Source organism: Chiloscyllium plagiosum, unplaced genomic scaffold, assembly GCF_037043375.1.
Source record: "Chiloscyllium plagiosum isolate Xiang-an unplaced genomic scaffold, Cpla_swu_hap1 HiC_scaffold_32, whole genome shotgun sequence".
Classification (NCBI taxonomy): domain Eukaryota; kingdom Metazoa; phylum Chordata; class Chondrichthyes; order Orectolobiformes; family Hemiscylliidae; genus Chiloscyllium; species Chiloscyllium plagiosum.
In genome coordinates, this window is record NW_028270170.1 from 8,625,995 (window position 1) to 8,648,567 (window position 22,573).

Consider the following 22,573-nt stretch of genomic DNA (forward strand, 5'->3'; position numbering starts at 1 on the left):
TTAATATGCAGTTAAAGCAAATAATTAGCAAAGCTATCATATATTACGAGGAGAATTAAACATGCTTCAGTTATACAGAGCATTGTTGAGACCTCTTCTATCGTGTACAACAATGGTCTATCCATTGATGGAAGGATATAAATGCAGTGGAAGTTCAGAAATTTGCAGAACCAATAATACATGTCGTGGGGGGAGGGGGAAGGCAGACTAGGAATTGTCTTATGAGGAAAGGTTTGACAGGAGAGGTTCATATCTGCTGAGTACAAGAGCTAACTTGATTGAAACAAAATCCTCAAGGATCTTGATGGGATACATGTGGAAAGCATCTTTCCTTTTGTAGAAGAATCTAGATTTAATGGGACAGTTTTAAAAATAAGGAGGCATCCATTTAAAACAGAGGCAAGTGATGTTTTGTTTTCTGAGGGATACTCTGTCTTTGCAACACTGTTCCTCAAAAATTTGTGAAAGGAGAATTATCGTCTTTTCAAAGCTTAGACTTAGACAGATTTATGATAAGCAAGAAGGTAAAACGGTATTACAGAGAGGCAGAAAGTAAATCAGATCAGCCCCGATCTTACTGAATGAAAAGCAGGCTCGATGGGCAAAGTGGTGGACTTCTGCCCCTAATTCATATATTTGCACCTTCATCCAGAATGACCACCACCAGCACAAACTATTTGGAGGTTCAAAACTGTACATTACATGAAGCTTTTTGGTATTTACAACAATGTTGCTGGAATTGGAGTGTTTCAGCTACAGGGCGAGGCTGAATAGGTTGCGGCTTTTTTTCCCTGGAGCGTCAGGAGCTGAAGGGTGACCTTAAAGAGATTTATAAAGTCATGAGGGGCAATGGATAGCGTGAAGACCGAAGGTATTTTTCCCCCAGGATGGGGGGAGTCCAAAACTAGAGGGCATAGGTTTAAGGTGAGAGGGGCAAGGTTTAAAAAGGACCTGGAGGGCAACCTTTTCTCACAGAGGGTAGCATGTGTATGGAGGTACCTGCCAGCAGTGGTGAAGGAGATGGGTACAATTACAACATTTAAAAAACATCTAAGATGGGTATATGAATAGGAAGGGTTTAGAGGGATATGGGCCAAGTGCTGGCAAATGGGACAAGGTCAGATTGATATGTATGGACGAGTTGGACTGAAGGGTCTGTTTCTGTGCTGTATAACTCTATGATCCCATAAGCAAAGCAACATTGAGATAAGTATGTGGTTCACAATAACAAATAAGAATATACTGTTTAAAAATCCCAATGCAATGTGCGCTTTTTCTAATGGAAATCAACCCTACTGCAAAGAACATTAACAGATGAATGACCTGGATATAATACTGGAAATCCAGCTTAAATTGATCCAAAGGTTAACCTATTGAAGTGTGAATCCCTTAAGATATATGCATTTGTTGTACGATAAAGGAGCCACCACACAAATTGAAATAAGGGAACATAAATAAGAAACCAGGCAATGTGTGGAAAAACGTCAAATAAGAAGTGTCCTTTGCCGCCTTAAGAAAATACTGAAACCATCAATTATATTGACTACAAAACAGAACATCAGAATCCACAAAGTAGCTGTCTTAGAATACAGCATTATTGGAAACATGGGCCAACAGAGGTGGGGAGGGGGGATAAAATGTCTGTTAATACCAAAAATGAAGTGTTGATCAAGAGAAAATTAACGTGTGCCATGTGAAGCTTTTGGTGAATTAACTCATCTTTATTCTTTCACAGGATATAGGCATTGCTGGCAAGTTGTTGACCATCCCTAGTTCTTCTTGAACAGAGTGGCACGTATTACTATTTCGGAAGATGGTTAGGTGACAACCACATTGGCATGAGTCTTGGAGTCACATGTAGGTCAGATAAGGTAAGGACAACAATGAATCAGATGGTTTTTTTGATGATCACTATTCCCAAATATAGTCATGAATCTTAAATTCCATCTGACTTGGCAGAATTTGAAACTAGGTCCTCAGAGCATCATCCTGGATCTCTGGATTATGAGTCCGGTGGCATTACCATGAACCCTAAAAATCATTAGCTGTAAATACCAAGAAGAAGCAATATTCCTGCAATGATTTGATGTGAAAATTCACAAATGTTGACCTGTCCAAGCCACTGGTTGGCTCACCATAAGTTTAAGTTGTATCAAGTGGTTTAAGATTCCAGTTGTTTGTGGAAAGAAAATCTTAAAGGGTGACAATCACTCTCTCAAGGCTGAAGGATCAGTCTGAAAGATATGTAGAACATACAAACTAGAGATGACTCTTATGCTACATAACAACAAGTTCTTCACTCCTTTGATCTCAGATGAGGATAAAAGGTCAGCACGAGGGCAGAAGGGCCTGTACTGTTCTATATTCTAAGATGGCGGTAGAGTAGGATGCTCCAGTTAGAGTTCCTCTGTTCGCTAGTCCCTTTCCCTTTTTTCCTCCTTTTCATAGTTTTCCTTTCCCCTCACCCTATCTGGAGAATGGAGTCGAGGAACAGAACGAACACGGGTCAAATCCCACGGCAATGCAAAGCAAAATGGGCAATTCCTGCAGCGGCAGTGGAACAAGTCCTGGATGGTGGTCAGCACATGGAGGTAAAATGGCCTTATGCTCTGGGGCCAGCAGGGACGGACTGGAACTTAAGTACCGATGGTCACATTATTATTCTGGACTTTTTCACTGTTTCCTGCCAATTTATATGCTGCAACAACACTATTTCTTTTACTCTATCAGATTTGTACCTAGGTACTTGTACCTAAGATGGCATCATTAAAGGCAGCCATTGTAAAACTTTTGGCTGTACTGGACTACATGTGACAATAAAGAATATTCTAATCTAACAGTGACTATACTTCTGAAAATATTTAATTGATTCCAGAGAGCTTTGAGATGTCAATGCCATGAAAGGCACTTTATAAGTTCAAATCTTTTATATTCTGAAGCAGTCTAAAAGATGGAAAGAGCATTGAGAAAAGCACAAATAATAGAGCAGTATGAACTGTATAGTATTTAAGACAATAAAACATTTAATTTAAATTGATAATTTCTTTATTTCTCTGATGCAGCATGTCAGCAAGCCCAACTGTATTGATTTAACAACTGTGTATGTCATTCACAAAGGGATATGTTCTAAAGACATATGTCTGTATATAGACACTCAAAATATCTACGTATGCATAAAACAGGTGGACTTCAGAATGTCAATAAAGGTGATTTAGCATAATACTGGTTGAACATCTTAAAATAAACAACATGGTTTGTACATCCACCCTTGTACAAACACAAACTCCAATTCAGGGGAACTGATTAAACAAAAGGTTGATGAAACAATTATCTAAATGATCCAGGCTATCACATGCCTCAATTTAGGGTTTCACAAGCATTACAACCACAAGCAGCTTATAACTATGATCCTCACGGTGACAAGAGGACCGAGGACAGAGTTACTGGTGCAGTTTTCAATCAGAGTATAATTGAATTGAACACACACCTTTTCCAATGGTGCTTTTCCAATGCACATTGAAAGGAATTAATGAACCAGTTCCAGCTATACTTCTCTTCCTGTACTTAAGATTCATGGAAATATACAGCACGGAAACAGACGCTTTGGTCCAACTCATCCAAGCCGAACAGATATCCCAACCTAATCTAGTCCCACTTGCCAGACCTGGCCCGAATCCCTCCAAATCCTTCCTATTCATATATCCATCCAGATGCCTTTGAAATGCTGCAATTGTACCAGCCGGCACCAATTCCTTGTAGAGGAAGGACTTATGCCTGAAACGTCGATTCTCTTGTTCCTTGGATGATGCCTGACCTGCTGCGCTTTTCCAGCAACACATTTTCGGCACCAATTCCTGGCAGCCCATTCCATACATGTACCACCCTCTGTGTGAAAAGGTTGACCCTGAGGTCCCTTTTATACTTTACCCTCTCACCTCAAACCTATGCCCCCCACCCCAGGTAAAAGACTTTGTCTATTTATCCTATCCATGCCCCTCATGATTTTACAAACCTCTCTAATGTCATCCCTCAGCCTCTGATGCTCCAAGGAAAACAGCCCCAACCTATCCAGCCTCTCCCCAGCTCAAATCCTCCACCCTGGCAACATGCTTATAAATCTTGTCTGAACGCTTTAAAGTTTCACTTCCGATAGGAAGGAGACCAGAATTGCATGCAATATTCCAAAAGTGGCTTAACCAATGTCCTGTACAGCCTCAGCATGACCTCCCAACTCCTATATACAATGCTCTGACCAAAGAAGGAATCCCTCCTCACCAATGCCCAATCAGGCATGGCGGTGCCCAGGGAACAAGGATCAATAGCCTCAACAGTGAATAATTTTTAGAAAACCAAAACTTGCTTTCAGCATTTTCCATAGCCTCATCTACCTCTTTCTTTAAATCTTCCCCAGCCTTACAACATACAAATGATGAGTAGGCTCCCCAAATGATGAGTAGGCTCCTTGAGCCTGTTCCCCTATTTAATAAGATCATAGCCAACCAATTTAATCCGCAATCCAGCCTATCCCCAAAAACCCTTCACCGCTTGTAGTGATTGTTGCAAGGTCAGCCAGGTGAACCTCACAGAATATGAGTTCCCTGACTGGGGCTGTTACATTTGACCAATGAGGGAGCCCTGGCTGAGAGATATAAATAAGCGTGTTAGAGATTCTGTTCACTCTGAGAGCTGGCTCTGAGGAGGCTAGAGCAGTGTCAAGGACTATGCATGTGTAAATAAAGGGTGACTTGGTGATGAGATACCAGCTTCTGTGGAAATATTTCTCCCCCTTGCTATCGATCGACCTCTGCCTTAAAAATATTAAAAGACTTTGCTTTTACCAGGTTGAGGAAGCATATTCCAAAACCTCAAATCCCTCTATGAGAAAAAGAATTCTCTCATCTCAGTCTTAAATGAGCAATCCTTATAATTATTAACGAGTTCTATATTCCCCCCAACAAGTATCCTTTCCACCTCTGCCCTGCCATGACCCCACAGAATCTTACATATTTCAATTAAGTTCCCTCTTACTCTTCTAAACTCTAGCAAATACTAGCCTAACCTGTCCAACCTTTTGAGATATTTATGCTCCTCCAACTCTGGCATCCTGCGCATTCCTACTTTTAATCCTACCGATCTTGGTGGCCATGTTTTCATGTGACTGACTAAGAGAAGCTCTGGAATTGTCTCCTTAAACCTCTTTCTCCCCTCTCCTCTTAACAGTCCTTACAATCCACCACTTTGACAAAGATTTTGGTCACTTGTAATACCTTGTGGTTTGATGTCAAAATTTTGTTTGATAATTTTCCTGTAACGTGCCTTAGGACCTCTTACATTAGAAGCTCGATATACTGTTTCTGTAGCCTCGATGCCATTTCACCACTGTACCCAAAACTGGCACCAGATGAGTTGAGCTAGCAGTGATCAGACTTGGTCTCTGCTCTGCTGTTAAATTCATTCATTAACATTGTGTGATTACATAGTTAAAGTGTTAATAATTAAAAGCCCCAATCACTGGCTAGTTTTCAATAAAGTATGTCAAAACCTTCCGACTTAAAGAGTTCTATATTTCAACAATAAAAAAGGTATACCAAATGTTTGTCAAACTAGAAGTCTGCCCACAGACTATAGTTAAGGCTAAAAGCTTCCCAGAATCAATATGAATACAACAAAGTGGATGTTTTGTGGTGCAGTGGTAGTGTCCTTACCTCTGAGCTAGAAGATCTAGGTTCAAGCCACCTGCCATTGAGGTGCATCATAAATGACAATGTTATAAAGGTGTACTGATTTCCATCAAATTCTTGTTTCTTCCCTCTACTTCTGAGCTCCCTTACTGGCCACCTTTCAATGTGCATTATCTCCCATGAATGAATAAAAAATGTATTAAAACTGGAATCTATTGCGATGTGAGTATTTACGCTGTAAATAAAGTTTAACAGTGATATGTCTAGCCCTGCATTGTGTTCCTGTTACTTACTGTGTTTTTACATTGCAAAAAAAAATGAACACCTCCTAAAATCATAGATTTTTTGAGGAATGTGGATATCTCAAAGTTTTACATGGTCAGGGTTTACTGTGGTTATGTGCATCTGTTGATTATCCAGAATATTTTATCAACCAATACATTCCTGGTCTCATAGGTGCCGCTTAATAAATAGATTGCGGGGCTATATCTCCAGTGAACCATTAAAGTGAGATTCGATGATTCCTCTCGGACTGATGTAAAAGATCCAATAACACTATTTCAAAGAATGGGGTGGGGGGAATTATCCCTGGTAATCCCAGCTAATATTTGTTTCTCAGTTAGCATCACAATATCAGATTATCTGCTTGCTATTACATTGCTGTTTATGGGAACTTACTGAACATGATATTGGTTGGTGTGATTCCTACATCATAACCAGTGACGAGATTTCAAACATACTTAAGAGGCTGTAAATCACAGAGGCGCTACAAAACTGCAGCAATTGTGTTTCTCTCTGCATGAACGCTACCTCACCTGTTGAGTGTTTCCAGCATTTGTTTTTATTACAGCAATAAATCTAAAGTGGCAGCAGCAGATTCATGATCACAATGTTAGCTCAAAGTATTTTTCATAACATTCACCCAGAGTATTCTCAGGCCTGTTTGCCTGTCATTGTTCCATTTTTTAACTTTAATTACTTTATTTCTCACGTATAAGACCATTCTGTACCTGATTTATTTTAAATAAGCTAACCTTTAGTCTGTGTTTGATTCTTTTCCCCATTTTCATTCAGATTCCAATAACCTAACCCGGATGAGCTAGCAATTTAAAAAGTACTTTTGACAACACTTCACCGTCAAAATGCCAACCTGTCTGCTCTTTGCACAGATGCAGCCTGACCTGTTCAGCATTTCAAACATTCACTGCTCTTTTTAATATTAAAAAAAAGGTTACAACAGGCTTAATCACAGCTCCAAAATGCCACACTTCAACTAAGTTGAAAGCCAGGTGAAAGTTGAAACAGTTGAAGCTTAACATGACTCTATTCCATAATCACACCAATATGTTTAACACTTAAAGCAGGAAAGGGTGAGGAAAAAAAGGAAATTAATATTTAATAGTCCACTCTGTAAAAGTGACCTGTGGTAAGCTCAACAGTTACGTCTCAATCAGTTACACACAAACACGTTTAAACCAAAAGGTTCAGGCAGTCTAAGTTGGATTGGAGTAGGTGAGTCTAAAATCAAAGATCCTCCCCAATACGCTGTAAATCACCCTATAATCTTTCTATAGATTCTACAGTTGTGATTTCAAAGATTTTGCAGTCATTAGTCATGAAGTGATGCTGCAGTTTAGACTTTAGAGAATTGAAAACAAAATCACTTTCACATAACAGTGTCTTGGGGTCAATTTTTCAGAAAACAGAAATAAAATCCAGCTCATTATAAAATGCAGTGATTTTAACTGTTTATAAACAGAACCATAAATGTCAGCATCAAGGCTGAGCTCCATTTGTAAGGTTGTGTTACAGCACTCTCCCAATTCATACCATCCATCAAGTCGAATTAGTGCAAAATGTCTTGTCCCCTGTACTCAAACTCACACTATTCTGTTTACTCTTTACGCCTGTGCTTCTTGACCTATACTGGCTCTCACTCCAATTACTTCAACTTAAACTGTTTATCGCCTTTTTCAAATCCCTCAATGGTCATGGCCCTCCATCACTGCAATTGCTCCAACACGCTCCCCCTATTCTGGCTTGGTAGACACCCTTTGCTTTAATCACCCCAGAATTGACAACCATGTCTCAGCTGGGAATCTGGAAATTCCCTCCCTAATCTTCTCTGCTTGTCTTTCCTTTTAAGATGTTCATTAAAACCTTCTTCCTTCACCAAGTTTTTGGTCAGCAGGGATAATATTCCTTTCTGTAAGTTGGTGCCAAATTTTGTCTGATAAAGCTCCTGTGAAGTGTTTTGGGATGTTTTGCGAGTTTAAAGATGCTATATAAAGGCAAGATGTTGCAGCGATGGTGTTACAGGGGAGAATTTTCCTGGTTTGCCTCACCCTCTGGAAAGATGACATCATACATTCAGAATGAAGATGCAACTGCAAAGTACAATTCTCCAGAGAATAAAACCAGAGATTAAAACGTTGCAGAACAAAGCCATTTGTCCCATCAAGTTTGCCCCAGCCCTTCTGTAGAGCGTCCGGATTTATCCCATTTTCCTAATTTTTCTGCATAACCCTGCAGCTTTCCCTCTTCAAATCAAAATCCCAAAACTCCCTTCCAAACAGTATTGTGGGCCTCCTACAGCTAACGGACTGCAATGGTTCAAATAGTGAACTGCCTATCACTTTCTCAAGTACAACACGGGATAGCTAATAAATGCTAGTTCGAGCAATGATGGCTAAACCCCCTGAATGAACAACAAAAAGGTACCTCTACAATTTCCTCTGGAAAGCTACCGCTGAAATCAATCTCCACCTCTCTTTCAGGCAGTGGCATCCAAAAGTCTAAACACTCCTTCAGTAAAAAATGTTTTCCCTTGGGTCATCTTTGTATTTGCTTTGCCAGTTACCTTAAATATTTGTGAAAGTGAGGACTGTAAATGCTGGAGATCAGAGTCGAAAAGTGTGGCGCTGGAAAAGCACAGCCAGCACCTGAGGAGCAGGAGAGTCTATGTTTCGGGCATAAGCCCTTCATCAGCCCTTCCTGATGATAGAATTATGCCCGAAACGTCGTCCCTCCTGACCTGATATGCATTTCCAGTGCCACACTTTTCAACCTTAAACCTTTGTCCTACTTATCAAACCTTGAGCTTTGGAAATAGTTTCTCTGTCTGTAGATGATTGTAAGCACCTCAATCAGATCACTCCTTAACCTTATTTATTCTAAGGAAAGCAAACCAATCTTTTCAATTCTCACTTCCTTCTTTTGAAGGCAAGGAATCGAATGAGGAAATCACATCCCACACAAGAGATACAAAAAGAAATCAAGATAGTCATAATGTAGTTCCTTTATCACATTTCCTTTGCAGCTGATTCAGACATTCATTTTAATATGAACGTACTAATTAGGAGCAGGAACAGACCATTTGGCTCCTTGAGCTTGCTCTGCCATAAATCTGAATGTTGTATCAACCTCACTTTCCTGTCTATTGACAAAACTCTGACCCTTTCGTTAGTCAAGGATCAATCTACTCTGAATAAAAAGTAATCAATGACGTTGCTACAAATGCTATCTGCGCTCCACAAACTCCCAACCCCTCACAGAAAACCTGCTTCCTCATTTCCTCATTAAATTGGAAAACCGCTTATTTTTAAATGGTTTAGTTCCTAGTTTAGGTCTCTCCCACTTGGGAGAAACATCCCTTCAGCACCCACCCTGACAAGTGCCCTCAGGAGCTTGTGTGTTTCGGTACAATCAATGCAGGCAGAATGACTCACAGAGAACAGAATGAAGGAAAAAGATGAGGTGTAATCATGAGGGACGGAAAGCAATCTGCATAAATAAAACAGCGCTCCAAAAATTTGGATGGGCGGAAATAAAAATATTTATCATGTAATATTACATCCAATCTCACCATTTCTGCCCAAGTACCAGAATATTTTTCATTGATGCAGATGGTTTTTCTGTTTCGCATGTGTGTGTACTTCACCTGAGATTTTAGTAGTTAATAATCACAGATCATTGTGAAATTTTGTTTTAACTGGGACATAAAGATGAAAGCTGCAAAGTACAGTGATACTGTGGAACAAAAAGATGCATAAAAGACTTTATGAACACTTACAAAATCAGAAAAAATGTGATCTCCCTTTCATGTAACCATACCATCTCGTACATTAAATATTAAGTCTTCAATTTGTGGGGGATATTTTTTCTGCCTCCTTCAGCTCATTGTTGTCAGAGTTCACCTCAGCTTCAGTCACAGCTGCAATAAATTTCAAAACCTAATCCACTAAACTCATAAGAACACTTGCCATTGTTGTCTAAGTATCCACCAGAGCTGAGTCTCTGGTGACCTGCATCTCAATTATTAATGTTAGGAACTTCTAAAGCAGAAGAAGCTGTCATAATTGCAACAGCAAAGCCTTTGCCTTGTATACAAATTGGTTTACAATTGGAGTTTAAATCTTATTGCTGTACAAAGCCAACACAGGTAGCAATACCTGAGAACAGCTACCAGCTATCAATAGGAAAGACAGATTAAAGAGGGAAGTAAGGTTCATCAGTGCATTGAGATCAATAGTTTTGAATTTACTGGGAGACATGGTAATTAGATGGATCCCTGGAGGTGAAAATTTGGATCTACTGGAGCCATTCTGTCCTGCTTTCCCCAACACTTGACACGGTCTGTCTGTCTGCTTCTCTATCTTTCTTTCACCTCCCCCAAATGTACAAATATATCAGCCTGAAGCAAAGGATGTGGGAGATGGGGTGATTGCGACCAATATGACAAGAATGGTGACTGCAGGGAGATGTTATACACTGCACTGAAACAGTACATTCACAACAAGTTATACGTGCTGTGAGATTGTAAACATTGAGGACACAGGGATTCAGGAAATATTTTACAGAATTCCTCGCATAAGCTCTGGCCAACATGGATGACATTGCCATTTATCTGGATTCAAGCTCTACCAGACTTGGACCAGAAAGACTGATCGCCAAGTCCATTTATTTCACACATCTTCTTTTCCTCCATTCTGTTCTCACACTGTAATTCAGCAGCTGCCATGTTTGGTGCTGAGTCAAGAATTCAAAATCAAACAGCCCACAGAATTTCCATCCAAGTGGCTGCCACTCCCATCTCAACCACACATCCTTTTCTCCACAATTACTGATGCTGGGATACAGATCTCCCTGCAGCAACAGCAGCCAGCCTTGGCAACTCATCTAAGTGACCGTGGACCCAGGCATCAACAGAGTAGTCAGTGGTGAAAGGGAAGGTTCACACAGAGTACTCCAACAAATCCTAATCCTGCCATCACTTGGCATCTGCAGAGCAAGACTCCACTGTATACCATAACCCATTTGATGTCCCCCAGAAACAAGAATGCAAGCTGATATGTCATACTCCAGGTCCTCTGAGAGAGGAAAGCTGCAGCAAGCCAACAACGGAGCAGGATCAACAAACCAGGTTCTGGTTTAAAATCAAAGCAGACATCTTCTGGTCTGTAAGTTTGAATTTAACACAATACAACAGCTTGATCCCTCAGTTGGGAAATATCCAAATCACAATTTTGGCCACAGAGATTTCTAATTGTTTTTTTGTTAATTTGCCAACTCTTGAATTTTATTGGGCTGACAGGGTTCAAAAGGACTGCTTTCAGTTGTGCACTGATTGATGCATCCTAAATAAAAACATTAAGATCTTGCTTAGAATTTACCCTAGTATAACAGTCCATTTGATTTAACTAATCAAGTACTATTTGTCACTGTAGTCCCACTAAACCTATCAGGATGTCTTCTCTCTCTCGTGCTCATCAAACTTCCCTTTAAATTGAATTGTGCTATTTGCATGAACTGGTGTGGGTGAGAGTTCCATATTCTAAGTTTCGAGTAACAACATTTCTCCTGAATTGTCTACTGAATTTGTTGGTCAGAATTATACTTTCATGATCGTGTAGCTTTGGGGTTCCCAGCAAGTGGAAACATCTTCTATGTCTACATTTTATACCTTTCCCAGTGATGTAAAAAAAACTGGAGACTACAAAAAAATATTGCATCAAATTACACAAAAAACTAAATCAGATTGTTATGAAACTCAACTCTTTCATGGGTATCCTTTTTGAATAAAACCTTATTGAGCTGACCAGACTGTGACTCTTGAGTTGTCCTCTGAAACAGTTCAGCAAAACCACTCAGTTGTAAGAGATCACCACACAGTCTGTAACAGGTCACGGTGGTGGTTCTCAGAGAAACCAAGATAGACAATCAATTCTGGCCTTCCCAGCACTGCCAAGATTCCAAGAAAAAACCAAAATAACACTATAAAAGTGAAAAGAAATTGATTTAATCGTTCGATGACAAGCATCATGAGACTTTTGCATTAAGGAAGCCATGCTCAAAAAGGTTTTCTTCACGTAAACGTGATACAGAACAAGCCAATGTCCACCTCCAACACAACCCACAGATTAAACTCTTTTGTTGGCCACATTAGGAGTTGGAATAGGCCACTTGCCCTTTGTACCTGCTTTGCAATAAGATCACAGTTGATCTGATTACTCCACATTCCCACCTAAGCCCCCGATAACCTTTCACCCCCTTGCTGATTGAAAAATTATCCACCTACCTCTGACTTAAAAAAGTTCAAAGACTTTATTCCTCAAAAAAGTGATGGAAGTAAAGTTCCAAAGATTCAAGACCATCTGTGTGAAAAAAGATTTGCCTTAATTTGAGCTAAAATGGGGAGAGATGATCATATGGTGGTAATATCGCTGGACTGTTAATACAGAACCCAGGTTAATGTTCTGGGGACATGGGTTTGAAACTCACTGACCCCTCCTCAGTGATGGCCTGGCAGCTGTGGCCCAGGGTTTTTTGGTGGCATTTTCAACTCTTCAGATGGCACTGAGCTGAGGCACCTTTGTGGTCTTCTAACCTGTCCAAACCACATTCAATTCTCCTGCTGGGGCTTTCAAGACTCCACGGCTGCCAGTCCTGATACAAGAGGACATTAGATCATTGTTTGACAAGAAACAGTGTGCACGCATATGGAGAAAAGGCAGGAAACTGGCACTAAGTCATTATGCTTATTCAGACAGCCTGCACAAAAATAATGGGACCAAACAGCCTCCTATTGTGCCAGAACAATTCTGTGAATCTGCACAATCGAGAACCTGTCTGCCATCCTTCAATAGATGTTGAGATCAGGGTAACATTTTGGAAGCGAGCTCTCAGAAGATCACTGAACCAGTCTTACTGCTGCCAACTAAGGGCATGGACACCTGCATTAGATCCCAACATCAGGTTCCCAAAATACTACTGGAAATCTAGCCCAATTATACTGATTCTCTCTCCAGAGATGCTTCCAGACCTGATAAGTATTTTCAGGATTTCAACACGGGGTTAAAATGCTGATGAAATTCATCTCAAAAGAAGATGGTTAGTTTGCTCTTTGTCATGATTACCTGGTCTTCAAGTCAGTTTAACTGAACTTTATTTGTCAATGAGAATGATAGAAATGGTAGCATTACATTGGAGCAGAGAACGAATGCCCTTCAGAAGATAATATTCAGGGATCTTACTGTAGTTATTTAGGAGGAGCCATGGCATGGCCCGTGGCATGGCCGTCATCAAAAAGCAGGAGAAAAATAAGCAACTGAGTCACCCATCAAAAATAAAAAAGCAATGCAACCAATACAGGTTTCACATTTCATACAGTGTTCTTCAATCCATACTTTTTGTAACCATAAGGTGGCACTCTCAGTTAATCATCAAAAGATCCAGGTAGGGCACACATCCTCTTCCTGTATTCGTGCCAAACACCAACGCATCATGTGACACCAATGCCTCAGCATGGATCCAAAATAATTCAGTTCAATGTAACCCTGCTGCAAATTCTTCTTCTGGCTTTTCTAATTTTTGCTGCAGTCCCTGAAATGCCATTCGATTATTCTTCACCGTCTTCACCTCCCCATCAGCTACTCCATCATTAATGCCACTGCTGCCAAGTGTCTCACCACCTCCTCTTTCTGTCTAATGTTAGACCTCCCCAGTTCACTTCTGGCAACCCAGACACTCTTCTCCTCGCATGTTGTCTCCCTCTTCACAACACACCATTTCAATGTCATCTCAGCTGTTTTCTTCAAAGTTTGCACAAACTTCACTGACCCTTTGATGTACTGGTCCCTGATCCTGTCATTTCTTACGACTTCACACATACACCTCAATAGTCCCCAGTCACTGTTCCGCTCTTCTTGCTGTCACTCACGTTTTTGCATAATATAAACAAGATTGGTCTCTCACAACTGACTTGTAGGAGTTTCCTACCAGATTCAATGAAACTTTTCTATCCTATGAAGCTACTTCAAGTAGAACTAAACTCATGGTTTCATTTCCTTTTCCACACTTCCATCTTCTGTTACCACTGACCTCACGTGTTTGAAGTGACACATTTTCTCCTGTTCTGGTGCAAATTCAATTGGTTTAATTTGCACTGTGCATAACAATGATGCTCAGTTTTTTTAAAAAACACCAAAATCACCATTAAATTAGTAAAATTCAGCATAGTTATATTTCCGGGCATATTTAGATGCACTGTCTGGTAGGGGGAGGAAACAATTTCAAGAGAGCATCAGATGAACAGTTCAAGGTCAAAACATTGCAGGGATATGGGGAAAGAATAGGGTGTGACATTAACTAAATTGCTCTTTGGAAGAACCAGTGCAGACTACAGGGGCCAAATGAACTTCTTCTGTAATGTACCAGTGTACAATTCTACTTCTTGGCATGGAAGTATTAGAGAGTAGACTACTTTTGATTTGTCATTACTCTCAGGCATACTCAGGAACTCTGCCTCCCCAATTTTTTCAATTCCAAAAGATGTCGTCTCACACTGGAGTATGAAGCTATCAATATGCCTGCACCTCTCTCATATGTGAGAGCCTACCCATGAGGAGCTAGTGTTCACATTTATTAAATAGGTGGGGTCACTGGAGAGCTGATCCAATTCTGCCTTTCCTATCCACCCATGCAGCTGAGATCAGCAAGAAGGTAACAGATGAATGCCCGGTCTGTATGACTCAGATCCAGCTGAGACGGAACACTTAATCAAGCAAGCTTCAGAATGCTGGAGCTATTCCATTCTTTAAAGCCACTGAAACTCAAAACTTTGTAAAATCCTTAAAACTTCCTCACCACGAAAATATTACTTGCAAGGTGCGTAAATTTCAACTGAGCTGATATTAATACACAACGTACAAGGAATATAATGTTGTTCCTGCATTTTGGATCTATATTAGTCAGAAAAACACCAGTTCCTGATGAGTAATTTGGTTGCTGGTTTCGCTGACACCACAAAATGTTGTTCTCTCTTTGGGGTATTTCCTTTCACAGGGAAGAAATTTAGCTGAATATAAACACAGTGCTAATCAAGCAGACTTCCACAAAAGCAGGGAGCCCTTATCTTCATACTCACAACCTCTCATTATATTTTAGTGCACAGCAAGGCCAACACTGAAGAGAAAACAATGATGAGTCAGAGTAAAGCTGACCAAATATTAAATCCGAACAGGGTGGATTGAAACCACAGAATATAATGCTTTGTGTTTTCTGTAACAGAAGCTAGCATATATTTTAAAAATGCCCCAATAGAAGGTAGAACCTACTGCAATGCAACGTACAACCCTCCCTGCAACTCTGCAGTACCAGTCAGTCTTGGAATGGTTTATTTTCTGACTCTACTTATTAAAATACATTGTTAAAATTAACATGATCCATTGACAGAGTTCAGGGGTGCTGCAGCAACTGACTAACAAGCAAAGAAACCAACCTGATAATCCTGATCATCAATGGAAAATCTCTCTCGCAGGTTTCTGAAAACCATTGGACAATATTCCTTAAACTTGAAACGGCTTGGGAGATTCTCTCTGTAAAATTAATAATGAACAGTTTCATCAAAGTGGGAATTGTAGTCCTGTTTTTATTTGATAAAGCAGTAAATGCCAGTGAATCAATGTCTCTTCCTCACTCCCACCCTCCAGTAGGAGTCTAGTCATGTACAAACAGTCAATTGCAAAGACTTGGTTGAACCTATTTGCTGTATGGCCCAAATTTATTCCCATCTCCCAACCAAAAGACCATGCACCAGATATTCTAATGGGAAGACCCTAACATCACTGCAGACAAACACTCTCCCTGCCCCCACGCTCAAGTCTTTCCTCCTCCAAATATCAGACCCCTCAGAGTCAATATCTCTAACTCAACCATCCTCACACCTCCACCAAAATAGTTCTGAGTCGTTCATCTTCTTCCCTGATCCCAAAGAGCATCCTCCAATCAGACATCAGGCCCTGAAGTGTAATATCTGCTCCCCACCCACCCTGACCTGGGGGGTAACAGCTCCAATCCCCCAACTACCCCACTCCCCCCACTGATCTGGCACCCCATTCCCTCAACTAACTGCTACCCTACCCCCAACCTGTCATCCTACCCACCAACTTTGCTTCTCTTGGGAGGTATTAAAGTAGCTTCAGGAAACTTGCATTATGGCAGCTAGTGTCAGAAGATAGATGTGATTTAAGCCCCAATCCACGTCACTATCAACTGTCTGTAAACCTGGACTGCACTGCTCAGCTGGGAGGACTCTTGGCCCATTTGGTCACTTGCGAGAACCAATGCTGATCAGGTTCAGAAATCGGGATCCTGGCCTTTGATTTAATTATAATTTTCGACAACAGGGGATCACAGGGACATAAAGGATTCAATGACAGAATTTTGATTTTTCATTCAGCCATTATGTCTTTTAATAAGTGCATCTGCTCCTCGTTTCTATCAGAAACACAATGACAATGACGGATTATAATGATCAACAGTTCCTACTGAGGCTGATCCAAAGTCACCATCAATTGAAGATTATGTTTTAACCTTGCGAAGTAGTGAATCAAATATAATATTAATAGAATTATACTGCTGCCCAGTGTTTGTAATGATATAGTGATAATGTCACTAGAGTAAACATCTAGAACTCCAAGAAAATATTCAACCATGGTGCTCTTGTGGTAGTGTCCCAGGAGACCAGGTTCATGCCCTATCTATTTCAGAAGTGTGCAATAACATTTTGAAACAGGTTGATTAAAAAAAATCCAGAATTACATTGCACTTGCAGTACAGAAACAGACTAATCAGACCAACCTTGCCATGTTTGTCCTCCAAATAAACCTTCTCCTCATTATTCCAGCTCTTACTTTCAGCATATCCTTGTTCCTTCCTCACTCTTGCTTTCTAGCTTTAACTGAATATGTGCAATCCATCTTACCTTCCACATATGTCTGTAAGTTGCGCTTCCTAAACAATCTCTGGGTAAATGAGTTTGTTCAGAGTTCGTGATGGATTCATTGTTGACTACCGTATGTTTATGGTTCTTAGCTTTGGTCTCACTTGGAAATAGAAACATCTTCTCTACATTCACCCTATTAAACCCTTTCACAATTTAATAAAAATCCTGTTACAATTAGCCCTCAGTTTAACCTTTTAGAAAAAAAGAAACTTATTTCTTGAGTTAATCAACCTCAAATCACTGGACATTTGTCAAACCTCTCTGTTGTTTACACTGGGAAATTCAAGTAGATTGGCCAGTGTGCACAATGAAACACTTCACCAGATTAACATTTCTTCTCTATCATTTCCCAAATGTATATCTCCTTGTCCTCGTGTCGTAAACATTGCAAGGTGGAGGCCATGCCCCCCTCTACATCAACAGTGCTGAGGTGGAGCGGGCCGAGAGCATCAAGTTTCTAGGAGCAATAATCATTAATAAGCACTCTCCTGGTTCATCCATGTTGATGATATGGTCAAAAAAGTACAACAATGTCTCTACTTCCCCAGGAGGCTGAGGAAGTTCAGCATGTCCACAAAACCTGTTACCAATTTTCACAGATCTACCATAGAAAGCAATCTATCCAGATGCCTCACGGTTTGATATGACAACTGCTCTGCCCAGGAGCATAAGGAACTACAGAGTTGTGAACACAGCACAGCCCATCACACAAGCCAACCTTCCATCCATGGATTCCACCCACAATTCTTGCTACCTCAGGAAGGCAGCCAATATCAAAGACCCCCCCAATCCCACTATAATCTCTTGTCAGGCAGAAGATACAAAAGCTCAAACCTATGTACTAACAGATTCAGGAACAGCTTCTTCCCGCTGTTTTCAGACTTCTCAATGTACCTCTCAAATTTTAAATTAATGCTGATCTCATTCTCTGTGCATCTTCTCTGCAGCTGTAATATTGTATTACCCTAAAGTACTTTGTATGGTATGATTTGCCTGTACTGCATGCAAAACAAAACTAGGTATGTGCGACAATCATAAACCAAATCAAAAAATATGTCATGCTAAAGAATGCGCAGGATGTTCAGTGTCAATGCTACTCCCCACAGGCCACTGCAGATATGGGCAATAAAACAAGTCTAGCTCACTGATTCTTTCTAACACTTTATGGAAGTGCTTGGCTCTGTCTTTTTTATCCAGCAACCAAGCCCTTTTCTGGGAAAAAGGCAAGGGATCAGGAATGTGTGCTAAACTCACTGTTGGATTAGATTACTATATTATCTGAGGATATTGGAAAATAATTCAAATGTTCATAATTTAAATCGGAATCCGAAAGCCAACAAGTCAAAGAACTGAAAATGACTCACTAATTGCAGGGATTCTATGATTCTATTTAAATTAATCTATTATATTGATACAACCTTAAGTCACTGCATATGGTTTCATGTTCAATAAAACAAGGTTCAGAGGCAGAATATCTTATATATGAATGTTGGACAACTCAATATGGTCAGTTCAAATGATTACACTTGAAGGCATCTCTCTTTTTGTCCATACAATAAAACCAGAGAAAACAACATCCACCCACTTGTTAAAAAGGTGATTGTCCACTTTAATCTTGCTGTATGCTTTGAAGTCATCTGGCATCAACATTACCGGGATCTGAACATGGCTCAGCTCATTGATCTGAAAAGGAAACAGTTAATACTGTTAACCTCACTTTTATGGCAGACTGTATTAGTTCCAGTGGATTGCCTGGCAAGGTACTGTAAATCTAAAGGCGGCTGAAGATGATTCACAGGAAACATGCTGATGTGAAACAAAATAAAGGAAATGAGTGGAAGCTAGTCAATTTCAGCACCATCTTATTCCACTTTTGCTGTTTTTTTTTAAATACTCCAAAGTATTTTTGAGAGTCAAATATAATTTGACAGATTAGTTGCCAAATGCACGGGGCGTATGAAACTGATCCATACAGAACATCAAAAGGTCACTTGGTTTGATTCCCACTCTCTGCATGTATCACTAAAGTGAATGCAACAACACAGCAATTCACTTAAGCGCTCCAGAGCTGCAGAATGGAAAAACAATAAGGCGATGTCTGCTCTTGATTGCTATCCATTACTTCTACAGGCAGAGTGTATGTTTCTGCATTTGTGTGTTTGAGAGCAAGCTGGGGAAAGAGGGGTGGTGGTTGGATGGATGCGTGAGGGCATGTGCATTGGTGTGCATAGGAATTGGACTGTGTGTTGCCGCATATACATGTATGGCCTGTGCTTTTCTAACCACTCATGTTCCAACACTTTTCTCTGATAAAATTCTATTGAATCTCAGTCAACAGTTCTTGGAGGAGCAAGTTCCAAGTTTCTAGCATGATGCACAGAAAAGTCCTTCTCAATATCTTTCTTATAAAGAAAGACTACTTCTAATTTAGACCCCTTGCTCTTGACTACCAGAGAAAATAGGTTCTCTGTCAACCCTGTCAAATTCCCTATCCAATCTGCAAATAATCTCAAACAATTAGATCAGCCATTAATCTTCTATTCTTAATGCAAACAAAACTGAGGAAAGAGGAGGTGCCAAATGTTGCCAAAGGTGTTGCTTGAGCACATGTATCTGAGTGGGTTCCAACCAAATTCATTCTGAAATGAATCTACGTATTCATTCTCATAATCTAACCCTTCTATCCCCGGTAAATTGACCAAGATAAATTGATGTTGAATGCCTCCACATTGGCAGAAAGGATAAAAGAAGCGTTTTCACTAAACAAAAAAAAAAGATTTCACAAGACTTTGCCTCAATTATAAGGACAGATTTCTGGTTGGAATGGTGAAAATTTTAATTTTCATTAATTATAAATCGACTTTAGTCAATTCACTCTGCATTCCTATTCGGAGAAGAAATAATGAGTATTAAGCGAGATTTCTGAAATCAGCCATTATAGTCAGAGTTCTATTTTTGAATGAAACAAAATCACTACATCCCAGATCACAAATTCATTCAAACTGCACTCAAAAGGAGAGAAAAGTAACAGAATTCTGACTTGCAATCTCATGAACTACTAAATTTGCTCAATTATTTCTCAACTGCCTTACACATCTTTGCCCTTGAAGAGATGTGCCATAGCAATTTTTACTCCCTGACATAGGTCTTTTGGTAGAAAATGAGAAATTATTCCATTTATGTTTCCATCAGTAAGGCCACAGCAGATTTGCCAATATCCTATAAATATTATGCAATTTTGCTTCGATATGTCAGAATTCATTCATGGAAGGTGATCACCTCTGACAAGACCAGCATTTATTCATCAATCCAGATTATCCTCAAACATCAGAGTCATAGAAACGTACAGCACGGAAATAGACCCTTCAGTCCAACTCGTCCATGCTGACCAGACATCCCAACCCAATCTAGTACCACCTGCCAGCAGCCAGCCCATATCCCTCCAAACCCTTCCTATTCGTATACCCATCCAGATGCCTTTTAAATGTTACAATTGTACCAGCCTCCACCACTTCCTCTGGCAGCTCATTCCATACATGTACCACCCTCTGCATGAGAAAGTTGCCCCTTATGTCTCTTTAATAATCTTTTCCCTATCACCCTAAAGCTATGTCCTCTAGTTCTGGACTCCCCGACCTCAGTGAAAAGACTTGGTCTATTTATCCTATCCATGGACCTCAGGATTTTACAAATCTCTAAAAGGTCACCCCTCAGCCTCTGATGCTCCAGGGAAAACAGCCCTAGCTTAGTCAACCTCTCCCTACAGCTCACATCCTCCAGCCCTGGCAACATCCTTGTAAATCTTTTCTGAACCCTTTCAGGTTTCACAACATCTTTCTGATAGGAAGGAGACCAGAACTGCACACAATATTCCTAAGTGGCCTAACCAATGTCCTGCACAGCCGCACGAAGGTGGGCATGAATTACATTCTTGACGGGCTAAAACCTCTATAGCGAAGGGATGGGATTTTCTGGACATATAACCAGCACGAAGGAATAGTGAGTGATATTGCTCCAAGTCAAGATATGTACAAAGTTGGAGAGAAAATTTTGAGTCGTGGTGTTCCCATATGCTTGCTGCTTTTACTTCTCTATGTTGTTGAGATCATAAGTTTGGAAGCTGCTTTTGAATAGCTCATGTGCAGTGCATTTTGCAGATGATCGACACTGCTCCCATTACATTAGTGATGGAGGAAATGAATGTTGTAGTTACAGGATGGTGTGCAAATCAAGTGGGATGCGGCTTCTCAAGTGTGGTTGGACCTCCCCTCAGCCAGGTAAGTGAGCAGTATTCCCTCATGATTTGTGCCTCGTTCATAGTGGTCAGGCACTTGGAAATCATAAGATTATCTACTTGCTACAGAATTCCCAGCTCCTCTAGTAGCTGCAGTATTGATGTAACAGATGCAACATTTATTCCAAGTTATTTTTGTGTTAGGTTCAGTCAAATGGAGGGCATGATTCTGCAATAGTGCAGTGCATCGCTCCATGTGAACAGTATTGCTCATGAATGGCATGAACTGGATTTGAATTCAGCGTACGTTCTTGCAACCGTCAGCTGGCTGGATTGTGATGCAGAGTGATGTTAACAGTTTAGGTTCAAGTGACTGAGGTTACTATGGAGTATTCTCCTTCTCAACCTCTGCCATCTCCTAAGGTGTGGCGACTCTCAGGTTAAATCATCATCAGTTGTCTCTCTCTAAAGAGAGATTAGCTCTATGCTCCAACAGGACTATGGCAACTGTATTTAGATCTAACCATATCCCCTCAGTGTAGAATGGCATTAACTTGGCTGAATTCCCTGCCATCAACATCATTGTTATTACCATTGACCGTAAACCCAACTGGACCAGGCACGCAAATACTGCCATAATATAAAACAAAGAACTGGGGATGCTGGAAATTTGAAACAAAAACAGGAACTGCTGGAGATACTCTGTTTTCTCTCCACTGATGTTGCTGAGTCCATGTTTCAAATGCGCTGACTTTGGAGCACAGTACTTTGGAAACTCAGTTAACAGGGTTAGCTTGGCTTTCTCTCCACAGGTGCTGAGTTTCTCCAGCAATTTGTTACCTCTTTCATAACCTCAGGATATTGTGAACACTTTATAGTCTATGAAATATTTTAAAATATTTTGGTCATTATTGGAACACGGGCAATGCAGGGGTCAAGTTACGTACTGTAATGTGATAATAAAAAGGTGTGGGTGTTCCATTGATGCTGGCTGAGGGATAGGTATTGGCCAAGACACCAGAGGGTATGTCCTGTTCTGGCATATTTTATGTCTAGTTAAAAGGTTGATAGGGCCTTCGCTTAACAATTCATCTAAAGGCCACTGTAGGATGGTAATGATTTGAGTAAATCAGTTAAGAGCATTGCTTGAATCAGAATACAATATAATTTGATTTCTTAAAAACTTTTATAATTAGCAAAGCATTAAAGTTGCCACAAGTACACCCACTACAGACACTTTCATTTGCAAACCTAAATTCAGTTGAAGCTCCTGAGCCTGCAACTTGTGTCAAGTACACAATTATTAAATCCCAACACATTATGATGCTGCAGAAAACAAACCAATAGCTCCTATACTCTCCCATCACTTCAAGA

At 40.3% G+C, this 22,573-nt stretch overlaps 1 protein-coding gene across 4 annotated transcripts in view; it reads right to left on the minus strand.

Annotated features, from left to right (window-relative positions):
- Positions 1-22,573, minus strand: part of LOC122539778 (phosphatidylinositol 5-phosphate 4-kinase type-2 beta) — a 115,179-nt gene that overhangs the window by 74,528 nt on the left and 18,078 nt on the right. For all 4 annotated transcript variants that reach the window (XM_043674834.2, XM_043674836.2, XM_043674833.2 and 1 more), the window contains exons 2-3: positions 18,551-18,648; positions 15,460-15,556 (exon numbers count right to left, since the gene is read on the minus strand). In XM_043674834.2, coding sequence (XP_043530769.1) covers positions 15,460-15,556; positions 18,551-18,648 — 195 coding nt within the window. The remainder of the gene's footprint in view (positions 1-15,459; positions 15,557-18,550; positions 18,649-22,573) is intronic.